Consider the following 13,004-nt stretch of genomic DNA (forward strand, 5'->3'; position numbering starts at 1 on the left):
AAAAGTCTGAATGGAGACCAGAGAGGTGATTAAAGTTGGGAGGGGTCTCTAGGTAACATGGAAAAGGGAAATGATAGTGAGGTTTTTTTCATCCTGAACAAACTGAAGATACAGGATGAAAAAATACTTGAGAAAACCTGCAAATAAAATCATTACTCTCAGGTATTTTACATCTTAAAAACTAAATAGAGCTTAAAAAAAAACATTTATTTTAAATGAATAATTTAAAAATGTTTTCTATATTCAGAAATTCAAAAATTATATGAAATTGAATCTACATATGATTTTGTATTTCAACGTTTCCATTATTCTTCATAAATGATACTCCAAAGTATTACTGAACATCTCATGAGCAATTTACTCGTTTTTTCCTTTACACTGAATTGTGTAATTAACTAGGATCCTACATTTTACTGGCAGCTAATGTCAATTTGTGGTTTACCAGCAATATGTTCAAGTTTTAATGAAATGTATTCTCAAGTCTCATTCCTGCTTCAATTTTATATCAGAGTTTATCTTTATTTTTGTTTTGTTGCTCCCATTGTGTTTGATTTTACATACTTGTAGGCTGACTTATTTAGGGGATAAAGAGTATGTAAGTAAAAGAAGAAAACCAGTCCACCAAAAGTCAATTCACTGAGTAATCTATTTGCCAAGTCACTGATTTTGTTTTTGTTTTTGTTTTTGTTTTTTTTAAGTTTTTATATCACCAAGACTTTGCTGCAGCAATTTCAGCATGGATTTGCAGTGCTGGGCCACTAAAAGTCAATTTCCCATGTTAATATTGGAGATGCCTAATACTTCTCCAATGCTCAATGTTATATAAGTGAATGGATAAATTTTACTCTTATTTTTCTGGATTGGGACCTATTTCTCTATTCCAGTCTTTGACTCTGGTAGTAAAACAGCTGAGGTGAAGATTTTAAAGCTGGAGTAAGATATTTGATCTGTCAATTTTAGGTTTGTTAGTCATTCAGTGAATTGATCATTTACCAAATTGATTTCAGGCTAGTTTTCAGTAAATTTAACCACAGTTCAAGTAAACAAAACTGATGTTTTCACTACTTTTTCTTTGTAAGTGTACTTTCAGAATACTTTACTTCCCAATAATTAGTTTATAAAAAAGCTTTTAGAATGTGATACCTAAAAGGGAATTGATCTTAAAGACCTATGGTATATATACTGCACATCACAGGTGAGGATACTAAGGCCTAGAAAAGTAGGTTTCAGTTTTTCAAAGCAACATAGGATGCTGAATTATCCTGACAGGAGTCTAAGAAAAAATCTTAAGAGCACAGGCAAAGTGAGGCATCAAATATTTTTGACAGGACTTCCTATTTTAAGAAAACACTAAAGCTAGTATCATGAGAAAAATCAAAGTTCTGTTGAATTTCCTTATGCTTATTTCATAATTTAGCATTATGTCTATATTTGGCTACTTTATGGTGTCAGAAGCAGGTAGTGAGAACTTTATGTACCATGAACTTTACAGCATTAGGGATTCTTAATCCACTGTAATCATACAGTTTATTAATATCATATACTAAATAGCATTTCAAAGATGTGAAAGAGTAAGATTATCTCCTGGGAGATGGGTATCACCTATTAAAAACCAGTGAGAAAGATGTGGTTTGATACAATTGTTCCACAAGGCTGGCCCTGCTTTCCAGTTACTCACAGTAGGTTACCCTCTAAGAGTCACGACCTTCAAATACTTCCTTAACTCCACACTTGGATTCATACGGTTGGCCTCCTAGTATAGGCCCTTGCCTAGCCATCAGAAATCCTACCTGGTAGATTAGTGACATAAATTTTCAGTATTTTAGATTTCTGGTACTGATCTTTCATGTTCTCAGTGTCCATATAGCCCCACAGCTATGTTGCATTAGGTGTGACAGTTAACAGCAGAGTTGAATTAGAACCCTGGTTGCTGACTCCCAATCTTTTGTTCTTTACTTATATGAAATAATTACCAGCATTATAATCTTTGCCAGAGACCGTATGTTGTCTGCTTTATTGTGAAGTGTCCCTAAATTCCTTACTAATAAAACCCTGATTTTAACTTGATAGCATTGTACTTACTGTTTTACCTCTTTAAGCCAGTAATCATAACTTTTATTTCTTTTGTACTTTTTAGTTTCTCTACAAACACTTGCTTTGTTTTGTTTTTTCAAAGCCAGGCCTTCAAGTTCACTTCTGTAGTGAAATGTGTTCACCGTTTTCTTTATGGTAAATGCCTTTAAGGAAAATTTACCTTGGGGAAAAATGCCTGGCACATTAAGTATTTGCCACAAATATTTATTGATTAAATGACTAAGAAAAATGGTTCTTTTCAGTAAGAACAATAAATATCTTTCTTTTCTCATGGTCTTATGCCATTAAAATATATATATATATATATATCTTTTAAAAATATATACATCTCAAATAGAAAAGCAATATTTTCTAAGTCACTTTTAACTCGTTCCTTCTGTGCATCGTTCTTTTTCTTTTTTTTTTTTTTTTTACAGCCTGAATACAGTAAACATTCATTAGTCTATGCATGTGAACATACTGGTTGAAAAATAATTTTATCATTATACTTATGCTTAAATGTTTTCTTCTCTGCAGTTCACAACAATACTTTTCAAAGTAGATTATCATATATTTCAAATAATCTATGTCATTAATAATTTATTGTGAAGCCTTCATATATTCCTAATAAAATATGAATACTCTTTTACCTAAATATAATATTTAGGTAAATAAAAATCTTATTTTATATTTACCAACGTATGCCTAGCTCATCCTTACTTTTTATTATCCTGACACCCAAAACCAAAATAAAATGAAAACAATGACAAACGTTAGGTTCAATAAGTTCTTTATAATGTGATGAAGCAGAAATCTATAAAAAATTTATTTACCTTATACTCTTTTCAAAAGGGTTTCACTGACTAACATAGAAGGTAGCCAGCTAGTAAACCATGGCCTTATAATATTGTTCATTTTGTTCCATGAAGCCTATTATCCCTAAAATCACAGTTTTTATAGAAGCCTGTAGGAAGTGTTTGACATGTAAGTATCAATAGATACTGACAAGTAGCTGATTCTATAAATATTTACCACATTTATAGACTGAAATAAATAACACTGATAATGAATAGAATCTTTTCTCACCATCTCTTGTGTCAACTCTGATTTAAAGGCTTTTCTTTACTTTAAAAAAATATTTTTTTAACATTTATTTATTTTTAAGAGAGACAGAGTGCAAGTGGGGGAGGAGCAGAGAGAGAAAGGGAGACACAGAATCCGAAGTAGGCTCCAGGCTCTGAGATGTCAGCATAGAGCCCAACATGGGGCTCAAACTCACAGTGAGATCATGACCTGAGCTGAAGTCGGATGCTTAACTGACTGAGCCACCCAGGCACCCTGCTTTCTTATTTTTGAAAGTAATCATTAGATTGTCCTTTAATGATGAATTTACTTAAATTTCAATAAATGTAAGTTCTCATACCTCTCATCCCACTGTATTATATCCAAAGTTAGTCAATATTTTCAGATGCTTGCTGTTAATAAATATATGCATACTCTCTCTTAAGTTCAGAAATAATCTTGAGTTGAAAAATAACTGCTACAAAAAAACCATGGTTCTCTACTGCAGACTCGAATTATCTTCTAGTAGAAACTCCATTAACTTCATTTGTAAAAAAAATATAGAGCTTTGCATTACCACTGTTGAAATTTTTGAAATGCCTTGAGCAAAATAACAACTTACAGAACTAATATTGGATACTTTTGATAAGTTTAAGAGGAAAAGGAAAAATATGATGGAGAAAGTTTATTTTTCCAATGCAAATGTTTAGGAAAGGGACTAAGAATAGCAATGAATCTGCAAATATTAAACACCCAAAATAGATAAATGGGGCTTGGAAAACTGTAGCAGTAATATCTGAAATCATTATGTACAACTTCCATGCCTTTGGAAAACTGAATGCTTAGCTTTATTAGAAGGGATTGAAGTATTTATTTATTTTTTTTAGGTTTATTTATTTATTTTGAGAGAGAGAGAGAGAGCATGAGCATGGGAAGAGCAGAGAAAGAAAAAGGAAAGAAAAAAGAAAGAGAGAGAGAGAGAGAGAGAGAGAGAGAGAGAGAATCCCAAACAGGGTCCACACTAACAGCACAGAGCCTGACGTGGGGTTCGAACTCACAAACCACGGGATCATGACTTAAGCCAAAACCAAAAGTCGGACACTTAACTGACTGAGTCACCCAGGCGCACCATATGTATTTATTTAATTGAAAGTTGCTTTTCACGTTGTATGTAATACAAGCAAATTTAGAAAATGTGAAACTTGTAAGAAGTAAAAAGAAAAAAAATGATCCATTGTATCACCAATCATTACATCTATCATTAAAATTTTGACAAATTTCTTCTCAGTCTTTCCAATATGCAGTTTTGTTTTTCAGTATATATACAGTCATCATTCCCTTTCTAGAATTTGTATAAAGGCAGACATATTGTAAACACATACAGATCATCTCTGCATAGCAACAGTGGCTTGGACAAACTATATTTTACATCTTCTACAAAGTTTAGGCATATCAAATTATTACAGATCATAGTTTCTCTAACAAAAATCTATAATCTTTGTTCATTTTCATAGAAAATTTTACATAATTATATACATTTCTAATTACCTATATCTTATACATTTTGATCATATATGGAAATGTATACGGTTCTACAACTGTATGTACTATATGTATCTCTAATTAATTAACTAAACTTTTTTGGGTTACTTACCTTTAATTTTTGTTCTCTGAAATTATCTTAAAACGAATCCAACTTCCTAATTTTTTTAAACTGACAGAAGTGCTCTCAAAATTGCTAATATTTTCCCTGAGCAATCTACTGAAATGTTGGCAGCTTAACATATTCTAGATTTAGTAATTCATCATATTTCCTTGATGAATTGATCTCTCAACAAAGCAATATGCATTTGGAAAACACTGATTATGCTTAATAAAAAGTGAATGGATGTCAAAGAACATTTTACTCTGCTTAATGAGGCTTTATAGATTAAGTCTAATTATCACTGATACAAAACTAAAAATCCTTTATGTATTGAACAGTAATTAGCTTTTCTCTCAGAACAAAAATCTATTTAACTTAAAAACATAAGGATATCTTTGGCAGAAATAAGACAAGTAAAGATTTGATAACATGAGCCAAAAGATTAAAGAATGATTCGAATTTTTAAATAAATTATTGTCTTCTAACATTTTTTTGTGACAAGAAACTGATCCAGCATATATGGAAGTGGGTAAAATAACTCCAAAATTCTGAAAATCTGTTTGGTGGCAGATTTAGTTTAAGTTAAACATTTTTTTAAGTTTAAAAAATAAAAAGAGAAAAATTCTAGAATATATTTCAGGAAAGAAGCTAAACCTCAAATAAATCTATTTTGGCATTTTAGAATTACCAGGAAAGAAACAAGTGGACTTGGACATAACTTGTCCCTTAAAAAGTCATGGACAATAATAAAAAATAGGTAATGGGTTGAATGTAAAAGAACACTGTTAGAAACCCTGAGTTCTAGTTATGTCTCTGCCTGGTTGAGACTATGATCCTGGAAAATTCTCCTAATCTTTGAGCTCTCAAAATAAATCTCCTGCAGAATTAGGAAGGCCTTTCTTATTTCTCTAACTATAAAATTAGAGGGTAAGATATGATGGAAAAACTGCCCACTCACACTAGAAAATATTTATTGCCAGAAAAAAATTTCTTTCTGTGCATTATAATGGGCCAAAAGGGAGAAAGATTCAATCAAGAAAGAAAATATCAACTGCAGTTGGCTGAGCAATTTAACCTTTTGAAACATTTTCATGCATATGATCTCATTTAACCTCACCATAATCCTAGGAGGCAGAAGTAAAATTATTATTGCCTTTATTTTGCGGACAAAGAAATTGAGGAAAAGGGGGCATTATTCTGATGTTGTTTGAAATCACAGAACTATTTCATGGGTGAACAAGTATGGTCTCCTCACTCCTTAACTAGGACCTCTTACAATGGAGCCGATAAAGTTAAAGCGAACAGTTAACCATATGCAGCTGAATCCAAGTAAGAAACAAAAGCAAAACAATAAAGGAAACATATAGGAAATGAAGTCTCTACAGTGGGTTCTTTGTGCTGATTGGTAAGGCTGTATACTTAACTCATAAGCAAAAAGGGAGTTATGGTGATATTTTCAGAAATGTATATAATTAACTAAAAAATTAAATTTCTGTAAAAAGCAGAAATTTTACATCCCTAATATTAAGGAACCTCCCTCCCTCCCTCTGCCCACCCCCCCCCCCACCGTAAAAATGGATCATGTAGCATGGCATAATCAGATGGACAAGATCTTTCAAAAAAACTAAGGCATATTTTTATTCCCTTCTGGACTGACTTCCAACAGCATGTTTTTCCTATTCAAATTAATTTACCTTTCAGTCAGTTTACCTTTCAGGGAACTAATGTTTTCCTATATTTCATGTGAACACGCAGATACTTTTATACCTGTATAAATTATAAAACTGTTGACAAAATTAATAAACAGGAAAAATTTTACTTAAAAAATTTGAAAAAGAAATCTGTTATGTCAAAGCTCCTTGTTACTGGAATATAGTGGATTGAAGCCTTGGTGTGTGTTAACCACAAAGTTATATGTATAGCTGTATGAATTAACTAACAAAAGGCAATGCTCCAGAGTGTAGTGAAATTTACTTCATTTAGGTTATGGTACTACGTTTTGTTTTAAAGACTGTACTTTTTAAAAAGTGGATACCTGCGGTCCATCTCTGGCTTCATAGAAGTCACCCACTCTTATTTTTGCACTGAAGCTGAAATTGTCCCTTGAGATATCCATTATTCCATTTCTGCTGAGATACTGAAAAAATCACATATTTTTCCACTTCAGGTTTTAATAATTACAACCCAGCTTTGATGTATAGCTTTCTTCAGGACACTAATGTTTTGCATATTCTAGCAAGGGGCTATGGGTTTAGAGAAGATCACTTTAGGTTAAGTACATTAGTCTCATACAAGAGAATATTTTCTGAGAAAGGAGAGCACTTTTTCTTTCCCATAAACATGCGTAATAGGCACCAAATGTATGTTATTTGGTGAAAAGTATGTACCTTTATTACTTCAGGGTATTGCCTAAGTTTCTTTCCACATGGAGCATAATACGCTACTTCTCCTTGAAGGCGCCCTCCAAAGTTTCTTATTCTTGTCTCTCTTTGCCAGCTACACATAACAGAAATGAGGGTTATAACATATTTAATTTTAAGAAAGCTTTTTTTAAAAAAAATTAAGAACACATGCTTTTTAGACAGCAGGAAAAATACAAATAAAAGAAATATAAGTCCCTAATCATACGACTCAGATACATTTATCATTATTTTGATTAACTAAGTAATTCAATGAAGAATTAATCAGACCCAATTTACAAATATTAAACTCCATTAAATTTCTTAGAAATCGTTAACTGGTATTACTTTGGGTTTTCAGACCAATTCAGTAAGGTGTCAAGGTGTACTGATGTTTTACACCTGAAAAGCTTTAAGTGGAAAGAGTAAAGTGAACTTGGCTCTCTGCTCCTTGGGGATCATGTACTTCTAATGTAAACAGTCTCAGTTCCACCTAAACCATTTTAGCCAAACTCTGGGCAAGTCCCCCCAGTTTTGCCATAGTGGCTTTTACTGTCCTTTAACCCCATCTTCACAAAAACCTCTTATACTCTTAACTGTGTCCCAGCCCTTTGCCAATGACTCTCTCTTGCTTGCTTCTTTTCAGTCCTAGTCCCACCTGACTGTGTGATTCCATTCCAGATGCGCCATACCTAAACACTGCAGTTCGGCTGAATTTCAGTTTTCTAATATATTAACTTCTTTGCCCTTTGCTCTGGCTCTTCTGCTCTAATGAATACCATGCAGTCTACTCAGTTCTTTTACTAACAGCAGAGAGTGAGAAATCAAACATGCACACATATGTGGAGGAAAGGCAACGAGAGAAATCCTACTTTGCATACCCATATTCCAAAGGAATACGCAGCTCGCGCTCATCTGTTACTCTTCGCCTTTTGGAAGTGCCTTCAAGAAAATTCAGCCAGTTAACATAACAGATTAGCTTGTACAGATGATAATTTTTTGATAGTTTTGAAAATTTTCTTTAAATAATATATCTTAATGACTTGAATCATTTAATGTCTTTCTGCAACTTGTAGGTTATTTTTAGATGATTTTCAATAAAACACTGTATCAAATAGAGGCCTTTTTTCCTTCTTTGGTCTGCATGACAGAATAACTGGTCTTTCTAAAGAAAATACAATGGAAGACAAAAATACGTAGCTTTCCTCTCATTTTGTATTTAAAGAAATAGCTAAAGAAGGAGGAGGAAAATAGAAGACAGAGGTTTCAGAAAACCAGATACAGTTGTTTTCTTTGAGAATATGACTTTTTAAGATGCTGAAAAATTTCAACAGCTGGCTCATACACTTAAAAATACTATACATCTATGTTCGTATAAATCCATAGTCAAAACTACTACCAGGTCTTTAAACCTAAGGGACAAATAGGATTATGATTACATGTAAAATTCTTTATAGACAATGACTAAGTTTCACAAATGCAAATACACGCCTCTTAAATTAGCAGACTATCATACTGGACTGTGGCAAATGAAAGCAAAACCAGACATTTGTAAGAAAAGAGTGAAATAAATAAAACAACATGATATTTTACTATATATCTCTATATTTCCTTAGCTACCAAAATAGAAATAAAAAGTCCTTTTGGAATTCATGTAAAAACTTTTAATGAAGACCTCTGGAAGTTTATAAAAGGTCAAATAGAAAAAAAAAAAGATGTGGCATGTTAATGAAATAATAATACTACTCACTAATACAAATGATATTTGGCTATATGTTGGACAGATATGCAATTGTATCTTAAGTAACCAAGTGAGCTCATTTTTATAAAGTACAAAAAAAGTCCAACTATCCATCAAATTCTAAATTCTAGAAGCATAAACTGAATACCAAAGCAGGAAAGTATTCAAAATCAAGAACTGTCATCAATCGTGTTCTTAAATTGGAAACACAGAAAAAAAAAATGGTAATGGGTCATATCCTTTGAAAATACACATGGACCTTTCTTAGCCAACCTCAAATCTAGCTGTCACGCTTGAGTCCAATGAGATCATCCCCAGAAAACTGTATAAATAAGAGTTCTTGCTATGGTTTGACTTCTACTTTACAATAATAAAAATAAAGTATAGGTACCAGAGTGTGGACTTGAAGTAAGTGTGGAAGAAGGTGTGCCAAGAAAAGCAGGTGACTGGGATTCAGAACATAAGGCAGCAGGAGCAGAGCCTGGGGCTTTTGCTATGTGGAGGTTACGAGGTGTTGGGTGAGCAGTGAGACTGATGGAAGGGCTTTTGACAGAGGAAGTTGTTTTATTCAGTTTCATTGACGTTTTCTCTCCTTCAGTATCACTATCTGATTCATCTTGGTCTTTATCATCATCATCATCTTCTTCTGATCCTTCTGTATCTGATTCTGAATTACTATCTGATTCTGGGAAGTAAAAGAAGCATTCGTATATTATAACTAGATAATCACCAACATTTGCAGTTTGTATCTAAATGGGATAGTTTAGGAATCAGAATCTGTGATTGAACTCCACTGAGCAACTTTCCTAAAGACTTAATGTAAAAATTACTATCTAACAATCTATTTGAGTACAATGTATGCAGACTACAAATCCTCAAAATTCATTAAAAGTATCAGCTTTACTCAACTCTTTAATCATAAAACAGTTCTTCTCACATGGCACTATTCACATGATGAGTTCTGCTTAGTGGCTTCAAAATCACTTTTAATTTAATATAGAAACTAAGGTATAGAGGGAATAGAATTGATTATTTAAATTAATAGATTCCAATAGCTTTAGAAGTATACTAGGTTCAGTATGAGGAAGAGAAGTCTGGAACTACCATCATTCTTTCATCTGGACTTTGAGGTAAAAGAAAACCATTTTCTTAGAGATTCTTGACTTTTCAGGCTGCAGTTATTCTATTTAGGTGCACGATTTCATCAGGCTTCACCAAAGACCAGGTTACAGATATAATTATGTGTGATCACTTAATGGTTTAATAATTTAAGTTTGTTCTAGCAATGTAGTTCTATAAAAGTATCTCTTCCTATAGATATGTATAATCTACTCCTGGATTAAACTTGATAAACGCAGGCCTGATGCTTGGAATGTATCTTAAAGGTTCCCAGAATAACAGCTTTTGTGGAATCTGCCTATGTTGAAATTTGTTATAAAAACTGTCTTCGAAAGTTATTAATAATGGTAGTCATATTCTATCATGTAAAGTTGTGTTTATGGGAATCCCAGGAAAAAATATTATCAGGAAAAGCTGTTCTTACACTGAGCGACTTTAGATACTTTAAGTTGTATAACTGACTATATTTTCCTATTTATATTGGTAGCTAAAAAATTTACCATTGGACTTGTGGAGGGTCAGTAATAAGTCCAAATATTTTTAATAATATGTATTTCATTTTTGTATTTAAGATTTAAACTATCTTATATTTTATGCTTCCAATCTTCTGTGGAACAAGGAGGAGAGTTAAGGAGAAGAAAAACAGAAAGAAGTTTTAAAAAATACTAGAAAGCGAATTAAAAAATAAAATCAAGGAGTACTCTACTTGTTATTATACAAATTCTGTGTTGCTAATGGACAATCATAGGGATTTAGGTTTTTAGCACTTTCTAAATGACGGTGACTACAATTGTACCTCAGTGAAAATACCTGCTGCAACACTTAAACAGGTAGCAGAAGAGATGAAAAAGAAAAGACAAATGAGTGGTCATGAATTAAATGAAAATTAAGCCAAGTTTGTGATTTCTTAATTCCTGCATCATTTATATTCATTTAAAGTTATTTGTTTAATGTTAAATGAATAACAAAGCTGAGAATTTAACTAGGATTTCCAATTTCAGTTCCTCCTATATTTTACCAGCTCATTACAGAAAGGCACATAGCTGTGGGAAACACAGTGAATGACAATGATTACAAGTCTGTGAACTAAGATCCTCCTTAAAATGTTTTGGTTCAGATAGCATTTACAGAAATACTTCAAATTTAAAAATAAAAAATAACCTGATTGGCTGTCATCAGATTCATCATCTTCATCATCTTCCTCATCTTCTTCCTCATCATCTTCTTCTTCATCCTCATTTGAATCTTCAGAATCTTTACTACTGGGAATGTCTGAATCTGTTCCCCTGAACTGTTCCACTAAAGATTTTGCAGGGTGGGGGTGATGCTGTGTTTTCACTGGGTTTACATTATTGCTAACTGCTCTTTCCTTCCCTTGACTATGCAGTATGGGAGAGGCGGAGGGGGTTACAGCTGTCTGACTGCCAGGGGTTCTTCTCCCACCTGTACTCAAATTTACAGGTGAGGAAAAAGGGGTGCTGCTTGGAGTAGCGATGTTTTCATTAATCTTACTCTGCATTTTAGTTTTGGTAGTAAGTGCTAGAGGAGCTTCTTGAATGACACTCTGAATAACTCCATTTGGTTGGTGATTACCTAAAAGTGCATTTGTCAAGAATGGATTAGGGTGGTTGTTTTCTGACGCCTGTTTTGGATGTGCTGGTGAACTAGAGGTTGCTTTCGGATTTGACAAAGCTGCAATAACCTTCTTCAAGCTCTTGGATGACTCTGGTTTCTTTAACTGTGCTGGGAATGTCTGTTTATATTGTTCCTGTGAAAACAAAAGTTAAAAAACAAAACAACAATGTACCATAAAAACAAAGATTACTTGTATTTGCCTTCCATATCTGACAACGGGTACTCATATACAAATTTAAATCATGATATACAAGTGCTTAAAATTAGTGGCAGTGATGACTAGTTGGTTGCTGAAACTTGGCTAGACATAAAATATATTTAAAATTCAGTTAGTCTTTGTCCCTTCAAAATATAGGTTTCCCCTCTCTCATTACTATGGTCCCCTGTGTCTCAATAATCTAAATTTGAAATGCTGAAAACATCTTTTACTTTTCTTTCTTCCAAGTCAGCCATATTCCTATGTCTTTTGGACTCTTTCATCAGAATATTGCTCATACATAAGCCATACCATCATTTCTTCCCACACAACTCCCAACATATGCTATATCCTCATGTCATTTTTATCTTAATTTAAACTATTTTAGCACCTTGGTCAAAAGCTTTAGTGTCTCCTCTGTCACTGACAACTTTGTAAGGCCTAAATACTTAATTTTGAGCCTCAAGTTACTTTTCAAATTATAACTTTCTAGTCAAACTGTACTATTTGCCATGCCCTGTTCATGTCATACTTCCACCACCTCTGCATTTTGCTATAATCCTTTTCTCTGTGTGAAACGTCCTCCTCTTCTAAATCGCAAGCTGACAAAATCTTGCTCATCCTTCAAAATCCAGCCCAAAATGCTTTCCATGTTTGTTCCAGCCAGAAGCACTCATGACTTCTATCCTTTGAACCCCATTACCTCTTATTTGTTACCGGATACTACCTGCAGTATGCATGATATGAAGCTGCTGGGATTGCTGGCTCAACATTGTGTGGAGTCTACCTTGGAGTCCCTTTAGCACATTAACATTAGAAAGAGTATAATAAAACAGTTTAGAAAAAGTACACTTTACCTGGAAAAAAACGATTTGTAAACCATTAAGCTATAAAATTTACATCTGTAAATAAGAAATAAAAACTTATTTGGCTCTCAGAATCTTGATAAGAATAAAACCACATGAACTTTATTAAATTTGTATAATTAAAATAGTACTTAAGTAGAGGGGCGCCTGGGTGGCTCAGTCGGTTAAACGTCCGACTTCGGCTCAGGTCATGATCTCACGGTTCGTGGGTTCGAGCCCCGTGTCGGGCTCTGTGCTGACAGCTCAGAGCCTGGAGCCTGCCTCAGAT

At 33.3% G+C, this 13,004-nt stretch overlaps 1 protein-coding gene across 19 annotated transcripts in view; it reads right to left on the reverse strand.

Moving 5' to 3' along the window:
* The window catches only part of BAZ2B (bromodomain adjacent to zinc finger domain 2B), a 433,092-nt gene that overhangs the window by 82,865 nt on the left and 337,223 nt on the right, over nucleotides 1-13,004 (reverse strand). For 12 of the 19 annotated variants that reach the window (XM_042994501.1, XM_042994503.1, XM_042994502.1 and 9 more), the window contains 5 exons: nucleotides 11,201-11,807; nucleotides 9,312-9,605; nucleotides 8,061-8,121; nucleotides 7,168-7,276; nucleotides 6,816-6,917 (listed from right to left, as the gene is read on the reverse strand). In XM_042994501.1, the coding sequence (XP_042850435.1) occupies nucleotides 6,816-6,917; nucleotides 7,168-7,276; nucleotides 8,061-8,121; nucleotides 9,312-9,605; nucleotides 11,201-11,807 (1,173 nt within the window). The remainder of the gene's footprint in view (nucleotides 1-6,815; nucleotides 6,918-7,167; nucleotides 7,277-8,060; nucleotides 8,122-9,311; nucleotides 9,606-11,200; nucleotides 11,808-13,004) is intronic. The other 7 variants (XM_042994512.1, XM_042994511.1, XM_042994510.1 and 4 more) reach the window with 3 other exon arrangements.

The sequence above is a fragment of the Panthera tigris genome, chromosome C1 (genome assembly GCF_018350195.1).
Source record: "Panthera tigris isolate Pti1 chromosome C1, P.tigris_Pti1_mat1.1, whole genome shotgun sequence".
Classification (NCBI taxonomy): Eukaryota; Metazoa; Chordata; class Mammalia; order Carnivora; family Felidae; genus Panthera; species Panthera tigris.